General features: G+C 43.3%; 1 protein-coding gene across 2 annotated transcripts in view; it reads right to left on the minus strand.

Moving 5' to 3' along the window:
- CSMD1 (CUB and Sushi multiple domains 1) overlaps positions 1-14,917 on the minus strand; it is a 1,069,501-nt gene extending 1,054,584 nt beyond the window's left edge. The window contains exon 1 of one of the 2 annotated variants that reach the window (XM_054280127.1): positions 14,624-14,917. In XM_054280127.1, the coding sequence (XP_054136102.1) occupies positions 14,624-14,690 (67 nt within the window). In that variant the 5' untranslated portion in view covers positions 14,691-14,917. The remainder of the gene's footprint in view (positions 1-14,623) is intronic. The other variant, XM_054280126.1, reaches the window with a different exon arrangement.
- Between the last annotated feature and the right edge of the window lie 4,590 nt (positions 14,918-19,507).

The raw sequence follows: 19,507 nt of genomic DNA on the forward strand, positions 1-19,507 counted from the left end.
ACATTTTTAAATACATGAAGACAGAAACTTAGTCAAATTCATAGGATGCACACAAAATCTGGGGACATTTTATTTCCCTGACTTAATTCTTCAGGTCTTAAAAGTGCCCCGTGCCCATCTTCAGCCTTTGTACTGGTTGCCCCCAGTGCAGGAGTCACCACAGACTAGACCCTGGGCATTTTCTTCCTTGAGAATGTTAAACAACCATGTTGGGGAATAAGAAGTTATCTTATACTCCTTCAGCAAAAGAGGAAATAATAGAGTGACTGGAACAAGAAAGATAAGCTCTTCAAAAGGAAAGTTTTAAAAAAACAGTAAGGGAAGAAGAAAAATAAATAGTGTTTAATTATGCAAAACTGATAGTTCCAGCCCTGCCAGTCCTACAAGATAAAAACTGTGGTTTTCAGCATGTCAGCATAAAGCCTGTATCAGCCTGGCAGCTGAACTACCATGCCATGCCCATAAGAACATCAGTTTTATTGGAGACTACATCAGACCTTCACAGCAGTAGCACCAGAACTTCCACAGAGGACTACTGCCAGCAGATGCTTCAAGTTTTGAGACACACTGAAATTTCTACTTAGCAGGACTACATTAGTGTTTGTGTGTTACTGGTGGCAAAAAGGGAAGTTGATTATGCACTGCTCTCCAGTAAAATAAATGCCAGAAATGGAAATCAGGAAAAAAAACCCTGAATAATGATTGATGGTTACAAGGGAACTAATCTGAGCTATGTCATCTGTAAAATATAGGGCAGTATGAAGCTCCTGTGGCCTAAGTTTCAGAAGATAAGGAGTTTTGTTTAATACTTGTCATACAAGAAATAACATTTCCCAGACTTGAGTTTTCTGTCACAATGTTGTCCACATTGTCCATTTTATTTTTCTATGTCCATATAGTCCTTTGTATCATGGGTCCCTATACTCTGAGATATTCAATAATGCAAATTAATAAATCACTGCCTAATAGATTTCAAGAATAAATGTAATCATAGACAAAATATCATAGAAAAAAATTAGTGGAAGAGGGCAAATGACAAGAGTAGGTATTGATTTAAAAAAGTAGAATAGTCCTGACTGATAATCCCATTAAATACTGTCGTATTTTTTCACATGTAGCTTTTTTTTTAACATCTTATCTTCTTCAGTGACACTATTGAGGAATATGTCAATGAAATATAAGAATGATTTACATTGTCTCTCTATGCTGAATGCTCATCTTTCACCTGACACAGTCTGTCACCACAACGACTCATTCTTTTACATTGGGCAGTGCATTATCCTTCTAGAATCAAAGAGCAGAGTTTTTTTAATTGAGTTTTTACCCTCAGGGGACCTGATTCTTGTGCACATTTTGGACAACACCTAAGACAACAGTAGCATAACTGAATGGATCTGAGCTGCAAACTGCTATTGAGACAGTGCAAAAATGCTTCTAATTTACCTGTACCTGCGAGTACCAGTGTTATGTGACTGCACCAGCTTGGCCCTGGCTGGAAGGGGGTTCCCACCAAAGCTGCTCTATTGCTCCCATCCTCATTTGGACACCAGGTAGAAAATGTAACGAAAGGTTCATGGATTGAGATAAGGACATGCAGAGCTCACTCTCCAGTTACTGTCATAGGCAAAACAGACTCCATTTGGGGAATTGAGCTTAATTTATTAACAATCAAATCAGAGTAGGATAATGAGAAATAAACCCAACTCCCAAAATACCTTCCTCCAATGCTTCCCTTCTCTTAGAGCACAAATTCACCCTGATATTTTCTTAATATCCTCCCCCTAATGATACAGGTGGACAGGGAATGGGGATTACAGTCAGTTCATCAGAGATTAATCTTTGCCGTTCCTTCCTCCTCAGGAGGAGGACTCACACTCTTCCCCTGTTCCACCACGTGATTCATCCCACAGGCAACAGTCCTCCATAAACTTCTCCAATATGAGTCCTTCCCATGAGCTGCACTTCTTCACAAACTGCTCCAGAATGGGTCCCTTCCACAGGGTGCAGTCCTTAAGGAACAGGCTGCTCCAGCGCGGGTCCCCTGTGGGATCAAAAATCCTGCCAGCAAACCTGCTCCAGTGTGGGCTACTCTTTCCTTGGGTCCACAGATTCTTCCAGAAGCCTGCTCCAGTGTGAGCTTCCAACAGGGTCACAGCCTGCTTCAGGCATCTACCCACTCCTCCCTGCTCCCTCATGTACCTCCATGGGCTGCCAGGGCACAGATGCTTCACCATGGTCTACACCACATAGTGCAGGGGAATCTCTGGCACCTGGAGCACTTCCTACCCTTCCTTCTTCAGTGATTTGGGTGCCTGCAGTTGTTCCTCTCCCACATTCTCACTGCTCTCTCCCAGCTGTAGTTGCCATTGCACAGGTTATTTCTCTCTTCTTAACTATGTCCTCTCAGAGGCTCTACCACTGTTGCTGGCAGGCTCAGCTTTGGCCAGCAGTGGATCCCTCTTGAAACCAGCTAGGATTGGCTCTACTGGGAGAAGCTTCTGGAAACTTCTCACAAGAGCCATCCCTGTAGCATCCCAACTACCAAAACCTGGCCACACAAAACCAGTACAGTGACAAAGCACATTCAAAATATTTAAACAAACATATCCATTCTGCAAGTATGGTCTGCAGAGTGATGCACAATATCAAAAGTTTAGTACATATTCCACAATGGTAAAACTGGGTAGACACTTTTCTTCTACCAGAACTTGCCCATCACCTGTTTTTAGAAAGAAAAATGGAGCTACCAGGAACTGTACTTAGTTACCATCAACGGAGGATAAATGTAAAAATGATGAATACTCATAGAGGAAATATAAGTGGAGGTGGAACTGATTTTTTTTTTAGTTATGGCCACAGACTACAGTCTCCATTATATAGTATAGACAGTAATGTTTGAGTCCACTTCGCTCCAAATTCTGATTTGTGTTTGCTTTGTAATCAAAAATGTTTTGTTCCAGGCTACATCAGATCCAGGTTGGTTGTTCATTTGTTCAGGGCTTTTTTGTTTTGTTGTTTTTTTCTGTATTGGTTGTTGTTTTAATACACAGAATTACTTAAGTCCAGCAGCTTTAAAGAAAAATTTCAACTTCCCTTGAGGAATTCTTCTTCCTAAAACAATAACACAACACTGATAGATTTGGAAACTTTGCTTAATTCAGATACTACCTAGGAGATAACAGGAGTAAATGCTTAATATAATTTTCTATTCATTCCCTTTACAGCACTCTATTGCGTTCAGTTTCTGAAGATTCTGGAGTGTAATAGTTAAGTACAGCACAAATTTCTTTATGTTCAAAAGTGCTGAGATCTGCAGTTTTCTCTTATGGCAGTGGTAACTGCAGGTATTTGGCACAACAGTCTAGGCTCTTGACTGCAAACACTACCTTCTGCCCTCTTCCCAGCATCCTTAAACTTAGTGCTAAAACTTGAGCTCACACACGTTTTATTGTTCAATATGCCCATATTCTATTATTCAAGAAATTAATCTTCTCTTCCATCAAATATTTTTGAAAAAGAAGGTTACTTTTCCTTCTGAATGCCTAGCATCTTATGTATCATAAGTACTCTATTCACACTGCACCTCTTTGTTTCTTTACCAAATATTCTGATATGTATCATTTTTCCTAACTCTGTGGATAAACACTGAAACACATTACCAGTAAAGTGGACTAACAAATTCAGTAAGGAATTAAGACAGAAATAAAAATCTCTATAAAAGAGAAATCTTGAGAATCTATCCTATAGTTTTTATTCAGTCAGCTCCCATTCTGAAGGCAAGAGGATAGAAAAGCTTGAGAAAAACAACCGTGCTTGTAGATGTTGAAATTGCTGTGGTTCAAGCTAGCATGAAACTAAAATAGTGTAAAGGAGATGCATGAGGTGAACTGACAGAGGACTCCAGCTCAGTCACCTTATTCCATGTATAGAAAGGATATATTTGCATTGACCATTTCCAACAAAAGGAACTCAGATTTATGGACACAACAAGAATAAGCACTTCTAAAAATCAATTAGGTGTCTCTGTTTAAAGAGAGCTAGTAATTTGAGTATATATGACAAAAAAGGAAAACAGAATTCACTTTGACAAAACAACTTCTCAATTTTCCTTCTAATGTGATATGACTCATCTCAAATCTATTGCAAAGTGGTAAACAAACTACACCAACACAGTGACCATCATCTGCCAGGAACATTTCAAAAAGAAAACCATTACTGAGCTACTTTTCTTGTCTTCTATACAGAGAAATGTATTTTCCCAGCAGAAACAGCATTTCACATTATCTTCTTTCCATTTACCATGTTTTCATCAGTGCTAACAGCAACCTAAGAAAAACCTCATTAAGGCAGTAATTTATTTCTTAGGAATTAAATTAAATTAAATTAGTTTGGACTAGTTTTAGTTCTTTCTCAAAACAGTTTATTTCAATTAAAACAAATAACAAGAGGGAAGTTCAGTTTGATTACTAATAACATTGTACAGAGGACTTATCTGGGATAGCAATTTAAATATGCAGACGACAGCCTTTTGATTTTATTTCTCATTCATTGAACTAATGTTATAATAGTAACTATTAAAATAAAAGTTTGTTCTCTAATCCTTCTGTAATCTAATTACCTCAAAATACCTGCAAGATAAAATACTGTCCTGAGGATCAAAATGACAGCTATAAGCTGGGCTCTCCACTATTCATTATCCATTCTTTTTTTTATGATAACTATTTATTATTATCATATAATTAATAAAAATCTAAGTCACTTGATAATGCATCTGAAGTTAGCTTCACAGCTGATATAAATTATCAGAGATCTACAAAGAGAGTTACATGATTTTATTTTTTTTTGCAATAGTTCTTGTTTGTAGATATTACAATCTTTTGAGTCAGGCCCCTTACTGTGTTAAATGATACTAAATTTAAAAAGAGAGCAACTTTAATTTCCAAAATATCCCCTGATTCATTGCTTTAAAGAAATTACTTTGAAGCTTCTCAGGAGTTGACAAGAAAAATCTAAATTGTCATGGCAACATGGGTTGGAGAAATCCTTCTTTGCTGTTTGCATAGATCATCTCCATGCTATCAGCCTGTTTACTAAATGTTGCTAAAGAAAGCAATTAAAGGTTAATCTTTCCTCAGAACCAAATAAATTATATAAGCAGTGAAAGCCAGTGGAGTGAGATACATTTCAGATAGGTCAAAAAAATTTGAGGCATCATTTATCTTTAAGCAAACGACACCAAGTTGCAGGGCAGATTACATGCTGGAGGGAAGTGACAACATCCAACCAGGACAGGCTTGAGAGGTGGGCCTGTGCAAAGCTCATGAAATTTAATTTGCCTCAACTCCTGTGCCTCAACTGCACAGGAGGTGAGGGAAAGGTTGCAAAGAGAATTGATTGAGAGCAGCCCTGAGGAGAAGGACTTGGAGGTGTTGGTGGATGAGAAGTTCAAATGACGCAGCAATGCGCGCTTGCAGCCCAGAAAGCCAAATATATCCTGAGCTGCATTGAAAGAAATGGGACCAGCAGGTGGAGGGAGGTGCTTCTGCCCCTCTAGTTCCTCTCATGAGACCTCACCTGCAGCCCTGTGTCCAGCTCTGGGCCCCTGACACAGTAATATACTAATACACCTGTCGGAGCAAGTCCAGAGAAGGCCGTGAAGATGGTCAGAGGGCTGGACATCTCCTACAGAGACAGGCTGGGAGAGCTGGGGCTGTTCAGCATGAAGAAGAAAACTCTCCAGGAAGACCTTAGAGCACCTTCCAGTACCCAAAGAGGGCCTACAAGCAAGTCAGTGAGGGGCTTTCCACAAAAGCAGGTAGCGACAGGACAAGGGGAAAGGCTTCAAACTGAAGGACAGAAGGTTTAGATTAGACATTATGATGAAATTCTTGACTGTGAGGGTGGTCAGGCACCAGGTTGCCCAGAGAAGCCGTGGATATTCCATCCCTGAAAGTGTTCAAAGCCAGGTTGGATGGGGTTTTAGGCAGCATGGTCTAGTGGAAGGTGTCCCTGCCTGTGACAGGGGAGGTAGAATGAGGTGATCATTAAGGTTCTTTCCAACCCAAACCATTCTATGAGTCTAAACAGCATTTCTGTGTCTGTGGCCAATTTCATAACAAAGGGTTTGAATTTCCTTTAATCCTATTAGATTTTTTTCTAGTATCCTCGTTTCAATGCAAGTTGTCTGTGTGACATATGGCTATAACAAGGGCAAGATAAAAAACCTTTTAAGGTTAATTAGACTTTTTAAATTCTGTGAGCTCCCCAACCTTTAGATCAGGTCCTAACTAGTTAAAATCTGATATAAAGCAACCCAAACTACTAAACTGATGACCAGAGTCTATGTCTAATTTACGTATTTCTGCATAGCAGAATGCTTTTTTTTTTCCCTACAACTACTTTCAAGTTAACCACATTATGTACCAGGAAAAAAAAAAAGGAAGATTTCTGCACTTCCTTTTATGTTAATTAAATTTCACAATAGATTTCACAGGAAAGCTAAACAGAAATAATTGAGTACAGCTAATGATCAAAATGCTACTCCTGCTGCCACTGTTGACTTCGTAAGATCTATTAACACGACATTCTTCAGTGTAAGAGCCACTGCAAACAATGGGTCCAAATGTGTGCTGAGGATATTTACATGCTAAGATAAAGAAAATCAATTTAATTTCTCGAGAGAAATATCTACAAATGCAGAGGGTCACTCATTGTGATATTAGCAGTTGTTTGATTGAACTGAGGTTCTGAAAGTGAATTTTAAGATGTTTCCCCCTCCCCCTCAAAAAAATGCTTGGTATGACACAATCTCTGTATTATAAGAAACATCAGCAGGATACCAATAGAGAATCTGACTGCTGGGGCAAAGCTAAAATAGTACACTTAGTCACTTGAATGTAGTCAGCTTCTGCATTGATATCCCACAAACACTAGTGAGAACAGTGTGAATTGTCATGACCATTTGTTTCACAGCCAGAAGCATGCAAAATTAGTCTAAAAAGAAGTTAAATATTGCTTTTTTATTTTATCGAAGAGGCTTTTTCAGACATTTCACTGTTGTGTAAATGTCATTCTTTCTTTCCTTTTTTTCTTGCCCTCACAGTCACCTGCATTTTTTTTTTCTAGGTTCAGGGCAAGGCAGGTTCTGCAAGCTGATGTATATTCCTGCAATATCTAGCCCCTTGCTTCCTAACATCATCTGCTTCTTGACAAAGTGCCCTCCCTGCTCCGTGCAGCTCCACCTGTGCTGTAGAGCAGCAGCACCCCCAGCGCCCGGGCTGTGGGTCCCGAGTTCCATGGGGGGTGTTGGATGCACCATGAGTGAGGCTGAGCCCCAAGGCACTCTCACGAGGCAAGCTCAAGCACAGCGCCCAAAGCCAAGCCTAAGATCTCAGCCATGTATTCTGGATACACTCTGCAAAGCAAGGCAAGCTAACCCATCCGCTTCAGCAGCCAGCACTGCAAGAACAGTGAGGACACTTTAAATCCAGGCTACAGCTAGGCCAGTATTTTAAAAAGAAAACAACCTCATTGTGGTCTCCAATGTGTTTAGGTCCACCTTTGAACCCAACTTCCAAGTACAGGGCAAGGCTGGCTGCACTTTTGTTCCCAGTGCACTGTAAATTGCTTGTGTTTCAGCACCAGTGTAAGTAAATAAAAGTTTGAATGTCTGTGTTCTTTTGGAGCTTATGTGTGAACACAATATGGCAAGTAAGGCAGGTCAAAGGAAGTAAACAATGATTTATCCAATATTCTATCATGGCTATATTTGATCTGCAACTCATAGGATGGGTGAGAGGAAAAAAATATCCCTAGACCCAGATTTACTCTGTGACAAATGTCAAAGGTTTGCTGCAAACATCAAAATTATAAGAACATTTCAATAAAAATCTTCAAACATAGGTTTAGAAATTATTCTCTAGCAAAAAAAAAAAAAAACTGAAAAAACAAAATGAAAAAGAGAAAAAGAAAAAAGAAAAAGAAAAAGAAAAAGGAAAAGGAAAAGAAAAAGAAAAAGAAAAAGAAAAAGAAAAAGAAAAAGAAAAAGAAAAAGAAAAAGAAGGAAAGGAAACTATCAAACAAGAAAAAAAGAAATAAAAAAATAAGAAGAACTTTATGTTTGGCAAAATTGCATTAAAAAAACCCAAAACATTGCCTTGCAATTGAACACAAGGCATGAAGCAAGTACTGCAAAATTTAATTTTTAAATGCTGACCATATTTCATGCAAATTTGCAGACAAACACTGTAAAAAACTTTTACTCATTGTAATTTATTCAGGTCTGCGTCAGCTGCAGTGCTGCAAATGTTTCTTTTGGAAAGCCACTGTATGATAAAGACATGAATACGGAACATGATTCTGTACTTCAGTATCCATAGGATACTGTAAGACAGATATAAAACATCCAGAGACTAAAATGATACTAGGTTTCTCTGTGTATTGTTCTTAATGTCTTTAAAGGAAAAAAAAGAGAAAAAAAATGAAGTAAGGTAAAGGTCAGATGCTCAGAGATACCAGATATACTGTTTATAAGCAAATTGCTTCTACATATAATAAATATATTAATATTATCAAGGTTTCACCTAGTTTTCCTTTTTTTAAGTCATTCATGGGTGCAAACATTATCAGAAGTTCTCCACAAGAGCTCAATTTAAACAAGGTCTGACTCTACCCTTCAGCTGCAATATCTACTTTGTCTGGATTATTTCAAGTACCAATCTATTCAAAAGTAGCCAATTGAGCTATTTCAGAAATCAATACAAATTTCAGTTTCCAATGCAGCAGAATTGGGCTCTCAGAATGGCCTGAAGTTGCCTTTTACTGGACAGGGATGAGACAAGAAATTTAACTGAAAGAAGTCAAATCACTATTTCAGAATATGCATGAATTTATCATTAAAATGCATAATTAAAGAATTAAAAAGCTGTAAGAAACTGTGATTAATTTTTATTATGGAAATTAAGACATTATTATAATTGCTAGAATTTGTGATTTTTTTCTTTTTTTCTTTTCTTTTTTTTTTTTTTTTTTTTTTCCTAAAAGCAGATCATTGATGATATTCTGATTAATCAAGAGTTCTGGTTAATCATCAGCAATGTAAGAGTGATTAAATCCTGCTTTGTCCTTTAAATAAAACTGCCCTCCAGGTAAAAATGGCAGAAACTACCATCACTTTCTTTACTTTTTTTTTTCCATATGAGAAAAAAATGCAGAAAAAGTTCTTGTCGCTGAGAAAGTAAGGGTTGTTGTTAAAAATAAGATGCATTACTCTTGAAAGAGTGCTTGCATGCCTGCATTTACTATTCAGTTACTAAATGCAGACAACAGATATATGTTGCCTTTGGGTGTCAATATAGCACTAACAATAATCCAAGTTATTCGTATAAGTAGCTATTCCTCTGAGAAATGCTTATAACAAATACAGTGTAGATTTTCTTAAATGCAATGGAAATGTCATATAGTGGAGTGAAGTCTTTCATCCAGCCAGAACAAAGATGTGTCAGGACAAAGAAATATCTCACAGCTCTCCTCAGGCATTAATGCCATTTTTCCCCTATTTTAAAAGTTTGTGGTTGATAAAAAATGGTTTAAGGGCAATTAGAACTGACATAGAAAAGTAAAACTTCTAAGTAAAAGAAAGTGATTCATACACATTAGGAGAATTTCCATATGATTCTTATTCTTTGCTCACTGCAAAAATTGGAAGAACATCCAATTTATCTCAGTCTAAAATGGCTAATTTTGCAGCCATATGGAGAACTAGAGGCCAGATTTTTGTTCTGTGACCCTGAATTGAATCCAGTTGCACACTGGAGTTTAATTAGAGGCCAGGTCTCACACTTATGCTACTGCTTGAGTGGATTGCACAGCTAAAGCAGCAACTCCCCTTCCCTCAGTGCCTCCCCTGCCGGCTGTGGGCAGCCCGTACCCGCTGCAGTGCGTGCCCGCACGGAAAGCTGTTTGCCAGCACAACAGTGTCACCATGGCCAAAGAGAAACACCAGGGTTCAACACGGATTTGAGCAAGATGAAATTACATTTTATCTTTAAATCCACTGGAGGTTTTATACTGTGACACTATCAAGCAGTCACTTCTCCAAGGAAAGGTTACAAGAAGGAGTTTAATGTGATGGTGTATGGATTATATCTTGAAAAAGTTGAAAACAGTGGTCCCTGAGGCTTTTCAGCCTTTCTATAGAGCATGGTAAATCTTGAATGTATAACTGAAAATATTTACAGTTTCAGATTTTCTTAATTTGTTTGGAGAAAAGTTTTTATTTGTGGAAATGCTGTGGAGGCATAAGTGGCATAGATGACTTTTTTAAAATTTGCTGATATCAATGCATATGTAACACTAATACCACACCATGAGTAAAAATAAGATTAAGGGTTTATATAGAAAAACCAGTCTGCAGGGAGAAAAATGACAACTGCCCTTCTCAAATAAAAAAAACCCATTGTCTGATCAAAATCAGACAATGGCTGTATAAAGGGACATGAGAGTGAGAGTCAGCAAAATAGACAGATTTGCAGTATAGACAACTTGCAGAATGGTTATCTATGCAAATCAGAGATGGTGCTGAAGTGGCCTCACAGATTTCAATACATCCTGAAGTTCTATTTGTGCTTATGTCTTCATGTGCCTGTAAGCCATCTTCAGCTCCTCACACCAGTATCCTGTACCACACACACACACACACCAGAGAAACTGAAAAATCTTTACTGGTTGACAGTGGTAATTCAACCTCAACTATGAGTTCAAGAGTCTAAAATGAGTGTTTGGGGAATCTTTGTGGCATTGATATGCTCTCCACTACATTACATTCAAGCTTACCAAGTTTCCTATTCCTACACATAGTTTAGGACATCATATACATATCTCAATGCAAAAAATAGTACAGATACAGATCTTACCAAAAAGTAAATGCATTTTTACCTTAAAATATTACATGGTCAGAGCTGAATATTCTCTACTATGCCTTTCTATGGCAATTTCCTCACTGAGCTGGGGGATGGAGATGCATCCATCAAATACTTGGTTTTACAGCTGGGTGTTCAATACCTTGCACTGATGTTCTGTTAAAAATTCCCTTTTTTCAGCTCATTTTCCTCAGAATTGCTTTAGTCTTCTCTGGAAGAGAATGAAGCCTCTCTGGAGAGACCAGTCTCTCAGTTTGAAAAACACTACTTTGGAGGAAAAAAAAAAGACTTTAAAAGAGACAAACACTCTCAGTCCAACAGAAGTAGGCCTTTAACAGAGTGATAACTTTGTGTGATGTAGTTATAGCAATTATTATGACAAAGTGATAGCAGGAAACAGAAGGTACATAAAATGTTTTGAGATTTATTTATTTTTTTAAAACAAAATCCTGAGCTGTAGATGTGAGAGTCCTTTTACTGTCTGTATCTAATTTAAGAACAGAAATGTTTTCCCTTTGTTATTTCCATTAATCTGGATGATGCATCTCTGCACAAGCCTGCTTATGTACATTTAGTTTGAGGCAATTAGTTGGCAATGAAGGTGCTGTATTTGGTCCTAAACACGTCCAGGAAATTACCTTGAAAACATGTACTGAACAACTCTAGGTACTAAGCAGCATGTATTCCTACTGAATATATGTTCTATGGAACATAGGCTGTCCACAGACCTTATGTCACAGCAGAAATGTTTTTACTCTTTTCTTGAATTTTAGTCTAAATCTATTATTTGTTCTATACCACTATGAATTTTTACAGAAATTCTATTGATGTGTTTTTTCTTTCAAGAAAATCAATAGGGCTCTTTATGTTTGCTTTTGTTACAATACAACATATCAGAATTAGCAAATGGCTCTATAAACAAGCCCATCTTAACGTGCATAGCTGAACACCCTGCCGTCTGTCTTGTTGAGGCATAATTGCTATGATAGGGTAGCTTCTGGGAAAGCGGTTCCTTTAAATGACTCCATACTAATTTCCCTTGATGCTTAAAGCACAATGAGCAGGGAAGGATTCCCCAAATGTTTTCCAAAACACTCAGGTCCATCAATCAGATTAAATCAGTCCAAAGAAATGTGTAGAACTGCACCTCAAGTCTACCACAGTGAACGATGATGAATGTACATTTTCATCCTTGCGTGTTCCTTAAAAAAGTTACAGAAAATACCACAGGAACAAAGGGTTTCCATTTCATTTCATAACGAGGAACACTGTGGAAAGCAACCCACCTGTCATTTTACTGAAAGATATGGGAACGCCTGTGGCAACACCTCCAGAAATTCAGCACCTGTTTCTTTTTTTGCTAATAAAATCCCCAAACCAAGCAAAACCTGGGTGATTTCCTTTTACAGTGACCAAATTATTTGATAGCAAGGGACTGGCAAAAGAGAGTTCTATGAATCTAATAATTAAAATTATTTCGTGTGCTCTTGAAACGCTGGGTCTTTATGTTACTAAGGAAGGAGTTTTTTCACTCTCTGAAGCATTAACGTAATTTCAGCCTCAGGATTACATTTGACTAAATATAGATACCTGTGCTCAATTGCCTGGGAAGGTAAACGGGAAGGAATTATGTCAACTGTCCCCGATGGCTCCCCTTCAACCTGTTGTTTGACTTCAATATTAAGTCAGTCTTTAGCCTTTAAGTGGGTGTGTTGCTGCTTCACATTAAGCAGGTATAATTACATTCTGCAGAGCAGCATCAGAGGCAGTGCCCAAGCGTTCCTGGCAAAGCCTTTGTATGTAAGCAAAACACGTCGGATCGTCGCTGAATAACCATGATCCAGCCTCCAGCTTTTCGTATGTGCTGTCAGCCATGAAAAGAAAACACTTAAATGTCAAACGACATAACGGGCTACAGTGTATTTAACAAATGAGTCGCGGGTGTCGGCGCGCCCCGGGAGCGGCGTGGCCGCGGCAGCAGCTGCCCCTCGTCCCGCGGTCCGGGCCCCGGGAGCGGCTGTCGGGGCAGCCCCGCCAGGGACCGGAGCTCCCTCCCTGCCGGGCCGGGCCGTGCCCGGGGCAGCCCCGCCAGGGACCGGAGCTCCCTCCCCGCCGGGCCGGGCCGGGCCGCGCCCGGGGCAGCGCCGGGAGCGGGGCACGTGCGCGGGCGGCACCGGGGCAGGAGGCACCGGGGCTCGGGGGGGCGGCAGGCTGGAACTTTGGCTAGAGCGGCCACGCCGAGAAGCCCCCGCCCGCCGCGGGCTGTGTGTGCTGCCGGGCACAGCCCCATCCCCGGGAGCCGCGGATTCACAGCCCAGGAGAGCCGTGCGCCTTTCTCGCCCCGCTCCCTTCCCACAGAGCCGGGTGGCGTTGCCCGGTGGACCGCGGCAGCGGCAGGATCCGGGCAGAGGAGGGATGCTATCGGGCTGGTGTGGAGCCGCAGCCGCTCCTCCGGACCGGGCAAGACTCCTGGCCGGTTCCCGGCGGCCCGGGCTGGCCTTCCACCGCCTCTTCCTGCAGATCACGGCCGGAGGCGATGGAAGGGAAGGCACCCTGCCGTGGCACCCAGGCGGGCGAGGGAACTCGGCCGTGGGCACCCGCAGGACGGGGAAGGCTCCAGCCTCGCCCGCCAACCCGGGGGCCGCGGTAGCCCTGCTCCCCCCTCTTCAGCCGCCCCCGCACCGAAAAGAGCAGCGAGAAAAATAAAATGGTGGGAACGATGCAAAGCGCCTTGGAAGGGTTAAGGGAGACTCAGACGGTACAAACCGCAAGGGGAACCGTCATCCCGGAGGCAGGCAGAACAACCGGGAGCGAGGTGGGAGATGACAGAGGCTGTATCGGGGACAGGTGCTCAGCTCCGAGCTGCCTCGCTCCCTCCCTCTCTCTCGCACACACAGACTCGCATCTCTCCCAGCATGAAAAAGCGCAGGGCTAATGAGAGGCGAAGTGAATAATGGGGAAGTTGTTGTCTCCAGCGATGAGGCAAAGTAATGGGGCTGAGGCCAGCACTGAAGTTGTGTAACCAAATTCTCCCCCGTCACCCCCTCGTTTCTCCACCCTCCCCCATTGATTTTAAGGAGAAACCCAGCTGAGGTGGGGAGACTCTCTCCACCGCACGCCCAGCAGAGAGGAGTCCTCTTCCCTCGGGCACGGGCAGGCAGCTGGCGGAGGTGTCCCCGGCGCCGCACCCCCGCCTCCGCGCAACTTGCGGGGAGCGGAGCCGGCTGAAAGCAGGCGGAGGCGGCTCTCCGCGACCACCCACTCCGCGCTCCCCCTCGAGCACGGCAAAAGCCGGGGAGGCGGGAGGAGGGGAGATCCAAACTTGCCAGCCCGGGGATTGTCCCTCACACGGCAGCGGGTGCCGTTCGTGCGTGCGCGGAGAGCGAAGTGTTCCCAAACTCCGGCGCTGCCCAGGCGGCTGGATGCGCACGGCTCCGCTCGCGGCGTCGCAGCGGCTGCTGCCCAACTCCAGGGGGCTGGTTTCTCCCGGGGGAAGTGACCGGCCGGGAGCAGAGCCCTAGGGGAACACTGGCGGGAGGTGGGAGGCAGGGAGAAGGGAGACCGGGCTCCAGGAGCCTGCTGTTTGCCGGCGCAGCAACGAAGCGAGGGAGAGAGCTCAACCGAGCGGCAGAGATTTAGCCGAGGGGTTATGAGTGCCGTAACCACAGCCTACACGAATGCAATGCAAGAAACCCGAATCTTACCCTGAGCTGCAGTGAGGAGCCCCGCGCAGAGAACCAGCAGAGACTTGAATTTCCTCCACGCAGTCATGTCTGCAGTTATTCCACACACACACACACTCTCACACAAAACCCCCGGCGGCTCTTCTCGGCTGCGACCGTGTCCTCCGAGCGGCAGCGGGGCTAAGGACAGCGCCAAATAACCACCACAGGGCGAGGAGAGGCGGAGAGGAGCGGTCCGGGTCCCGAGCGCCGCGCAGCGCCCGGCGCCTCCTGCAGGACTGCGCGGGCGGCTCGCTCCGCTCTGCTCACAGACAGCATCAGTCCCGCGCCGCGGCGGGGCTGCGCCGCTCAGCGCCCGCGGAGCCCCGGCGCCGCCGGCCCGCCGCCCGCCCAGGGGAGGGAGGGCACCCGGGGAGGGAGGGGAGGCACGCCCGGGGCCGCGGGCGGCGAGGCATGCACGGCCGCCGGCGGGGAGAGCCGGGCAGCGGCGGCGTCGGCAGGAGAGGGATGCGGAGAGTGCGAGGAAGAGGAGGAGGAGAGGGAGGAGGAGGAGGAGGAGGAGAAGGAGAGAAGAGGGAGGGAGGGATCGCGGCGAGAGTAGCGCAGGCAGCGCAGCGGAGCGGCTGCCAGCCACACGAGAAGCCGCCGCCGCCGCCGCCGCCGCCGGACTCAACCATCACTTCCCAGGGAGAGGGGAAGCGGCCGGCGCTGTGCAGCCGGAGCTCGCCCAGCCCGCAGCCTCTCCGCGCCGCCGGACGGCCCCGCACGGCCTCGCCCCCCGCCCCGCACGGCCTCCCCGGGCGGCTGCTGCCCGCCGCCGAGCGGCCCCAGGGGAGCGATGGCTGTCCCGGGCCCGGTGCCCCCGGCGCGGAGAAGGGCAGTGGCTCTGGGGCTGCACCTGCCCGGGAGGCTTCGGCTGCGATTCCCCGGTGTCCTGTCTGTCCCCCGGCTCTGCCTGCGGTTCGTCTCCGCCAGCCCCATGCGAGAGGTGCGGGTGCTGGGGTCCCTCGTCCTGGGTGAAATTACCCTCTGCTTTCGTCCCCGCTCTGGAGAGGGGAAGGCTTTCAGGTCCAAAATGTGCCCTGCTCGTTCCTTCTAAGTTGTTCATCAGAACAAGGTGTTGTTCCTGAGAGGAAGGAGACGAGCCAATTTCTCCTTGCAGAACACTGCTTTGTCTTTATGTTGCCATTCTCGAGAGCTCTTGTTGCCAAGAGGAATTTCTGCCATTAACAATCCTTTCCAAAAGTAAAGAAATACCAATCAGAATATGACATGGCAGTATGCACCAGAGGCTTCCCCACCACCAGCCTGGAGCAGGTTGGTTCCTTGAGCCCGAGGGAAAGGAAATGGTGATCCAAGGTTGTCATGTCACAGGTCCCTATGCTCCGTGATCCCAGCAAGGGTTTCTGTGCCAGGCCTCCCTTCAAACGGGCGGCAAAAACGTGCCCAACTCTGACTTTCAATCCAGTATGAATTGTCACCATCACTGCATACTGGGCCTGACTCCATAATTAATGCTTACCTATATCTGTAATTAAAAGACAAAGGCTCATAGGAAGGAAAGACAGAAACAAGCCCTTTTGGAAAGGTAGTTTCAAGGTTGTAATTATTCACTTACGACAAGTTTTCTTTCGTGGGGAAATATGCAAAGTTGTTTTCTCGTTGTAAGTTGCATGAAGGTGGTGAATAGGCCCTGAACAAGGTAGGCTGACTTTGTAATAAGCTCGTATTTAGGTAAAAACGTTGTGGTTCTCACTCACAAAAAAAAAAAAAAAAAAAAAAAAGGGAAAGCGGAGCCAGGCAGGATGCCGAGCCAGACGTGGCATTGCTGCCATCTCGTGGCAAGCTCTCCCTCCCTGCCGGGCCAGGCCTGCAGCCCCCTCACTGCCTTCCCCGACCGCTCCCCAACCCGCTGCCCCACAAACGCTTTCACAGAAGGGATCTAGTTTTAGTTAGCATTAATCCATATTTTAAGAACACCTCCGGGACTCATTTCTTTCCATTCGTGAAAGAAAAATGGTGCTAATCCTTGTTAGTACCAGACATCATGTAGCCAAGCTGCTGTGTAGAATTCCCCAGTCAGAGCTGCTCTGGCTCCTCCACTTATCCTTGTCAGAGCACTGGGGAGAGTTTGCTAACGATTGTAAGAAAGATGGAAAACTTAAGCTGAGACTTACTTTCTGGCATCCAGAAATCTGAGGCTCAGACTTCTTAAATGAGCAATTGTTTGCATTGCATCTGGCCCAATAATTTTTTGTTTTGTTTTGGTGTATTGTCTGTTAAGTTAGGATAATTGAAAAATCATAAATAAACACCATTTATATGCATATAGTCGAAAGCAGTAATGATGGTATAATTTCTTGCTGTGCTGTTTCAGTAAGCACTCTTGAGAAGTTGCTGTTTAATCCTACTCATGGCAGATTCTGCCAAAGCTCCAGTATGATATTATATGTGCCTTCTTGGTCTTGACTCACATAGCACAGATTTACTGTATCCAAGGCCTTCTGTTCTTCTGAGGATTTTTGGGGCCTCATTGAGCTTTTGGGACCCAATTCCTTCTCTTTTGAGCTATACAAGTGTTAATTTCTTCCCCTCATAGCACCTAGATAAGGTAAAATAACCAAGAACCATGATCAGTATGACTGCAAAAGATGCCTTCTCTCCTTTCTTACATCCTGTGACAGTAAACCATAATGCACAAACACTGTTGGCCTTCAGCATGTTGCCATTAGCCTGAGATAAACAGGATAGCCCAGACCCCCACCCCGAGAAGATTTCATCCTCTCAACAGACTCAGGTAGCTGTCACAGTGACTTTTACAAACCTTGTTTGGTGTATTTTTTCCCCCTCAAAGCCAAGAAAGGCAGAAGATGACTCTGGAACTGAAGCATGGCATTCCAGGAGGAGTCTCCACCAACCTGACTTGAGTTCAGTGTGGAACTGCAGTACCTAAACATGGTAATTACAGAATATGATCTAACCTAATGACTGTAATCTCTCTGTTGTATATTAAGTACCTAATGTACTACCATAAAATCCACAAATTTATGAGTTTGAACAGAGGCAATATTTCTTTCTATTCCATATAGACGGTATGGGGAGAGTATATGTCAAGACTATTTGTACTAATCAGGGTGATTTAAAAGTAACTTGACAAGGATTTATTTTCAGTTGAGAGCTTGTCCTTTTATTCCTCTGTGCCATATAAAACAAAGGTCTGAAAGGTTAGATTTCCTCTTCTCTTTTAATTTTTTTCAGCTTGCTATGTTAATAATATTGAATCCACATTTCCATGTTGTCTTTTTATGGGAGGAAGAAACATCATTCTGTAAGGTGCAAGAATATTTGCACCTATCCAAGAAAAACTACTGATTCAGAACATATCTGAAAATATACCACATACTTATTAAAAAGGGATGTTTGTAGGAATCCATATGTCTTCTGTACTTGCACTGGGCACAGAAGCCTGTAGCTTTCTGCCAGAATATTATTGTGAAGTTCAAAATGTGAAAGCTCAAAAATTCAAAATATTATACTGGGGAAAAAAAAATCTATAATAAGATAGTCTTCAGAAAAACAGAGATTTAGTGTGAGGAAGTCAGAAAGTAGAACAGTGTTCTCCATGAGCAACTTCATCCAAATGGGTTTTTGTCACATAAGCTCTTTAGTTGTGAGCAAAAACAGAGACCAGAGTTCCAAATACTCTCACTTAGCACATTCTCTTTTCAAGAACTCTGTTTTCAGACTTGAAACATTTAATGACTTCTTTAGTCATAACAGTCTTCTAGGCTGGAACAATGAAAAAAAAAATTATATGTACATATGTTCCTAACCCAAATTTGTTATACCATAAAGAATAAAAAGGAGGCCATGCCACCCACAGTCTGTCTACAGTCAAAAAATTAGTTTCTTAAGCTTAGATTGCACTCTGCTTTCTCTTTGTAGTAATTTTGTGCTGAAACTAGAATCTCTTGTTAGACTGACAATAATGATGACATCTGCAGTATCTGCTACAACCACATGATTGTTTTATATACTACCAGCAGGGGCCAATAAGTGTAAGTATCAATGGCCGCCTAAGGTGAGGAAAGAAGAAGAAAACAAGGAAAAGGTGGTTAGAGGCTGTCAGGCAGGATACTTCAAGGGAGTATTGGTCAGCAAAGAGGATATCATGATAGTGCTGTTCAAGAGGGCCCCTGGCTTGCTCCTGCTCTGCTATATTGTATTCCCTTGTGGAATGCTTAGTTTAGGGGGAACAGTCGGGAAAAGTGTTACACTGGGAAAATGTAAGTTGCCTGTTTTAAAGCACTGTCAAGCACTACTTAGCTCCTCAGGGGCAGGCTCTAACACACTTTCTTTTCAGAGGACCTACACTGATCCCATCTGTAGGAAGATGAGTCTTCTGAAAGACATTTCTGCCTTTGAGGGAAGGCAGAATGTGTAGATAGTAGCCTTCAAGATGCCTGTGGGAGACAACATCAAGATTACTATTCCACATAGGAACTGTTTCTCAGAGGTTTAAACATTTTTTTTGGAGGGTTAACAGGGGAAAAGGGAACTTTGTTGTAGTAGTTCAAGGAAAAAAGATTATTCGTTTTCTTGTCAATCATAAGGAGATCCTGCAAAATATAACCTATGCAAGGCTAATAATGTGGGTAACAGTAGCTCGGATAATGGTCTAAACAGACAAGTAAGTCAGTATCCTGACAGTGAGTAAAATGTGACAGTGTCAGCAGGCTTTGGGAATTAAAAGTAGTAAGTTCTGTCAAATGGGAGAAATATTGAAGAAGCAGAGAAGAAAGACCATAAATAGCTCAGAAAGCAATCTCTTTTTTTGGCCAAAATCTCGTTGGATTTGGGAAGGGCAACATTACATTTTTCAGAGCTGGAAAGATCCTTCTTTGT

This window comes from Melozone crissalis, unplaced genomic scaffold (assembly GCF_028551555.1).
Source record: "Melozone crissalis strain CALT ecotype California unplaced genomic scaffold, PUWL_Pcris_2 ptg000027l_1, whole genome shotgun sequence".
Lineage (NCBI taxonomy): Eukaryota > Metazoa > Chordata > Aves > Passeriformes > Passerellidae > Melozone > Melozone crissalis.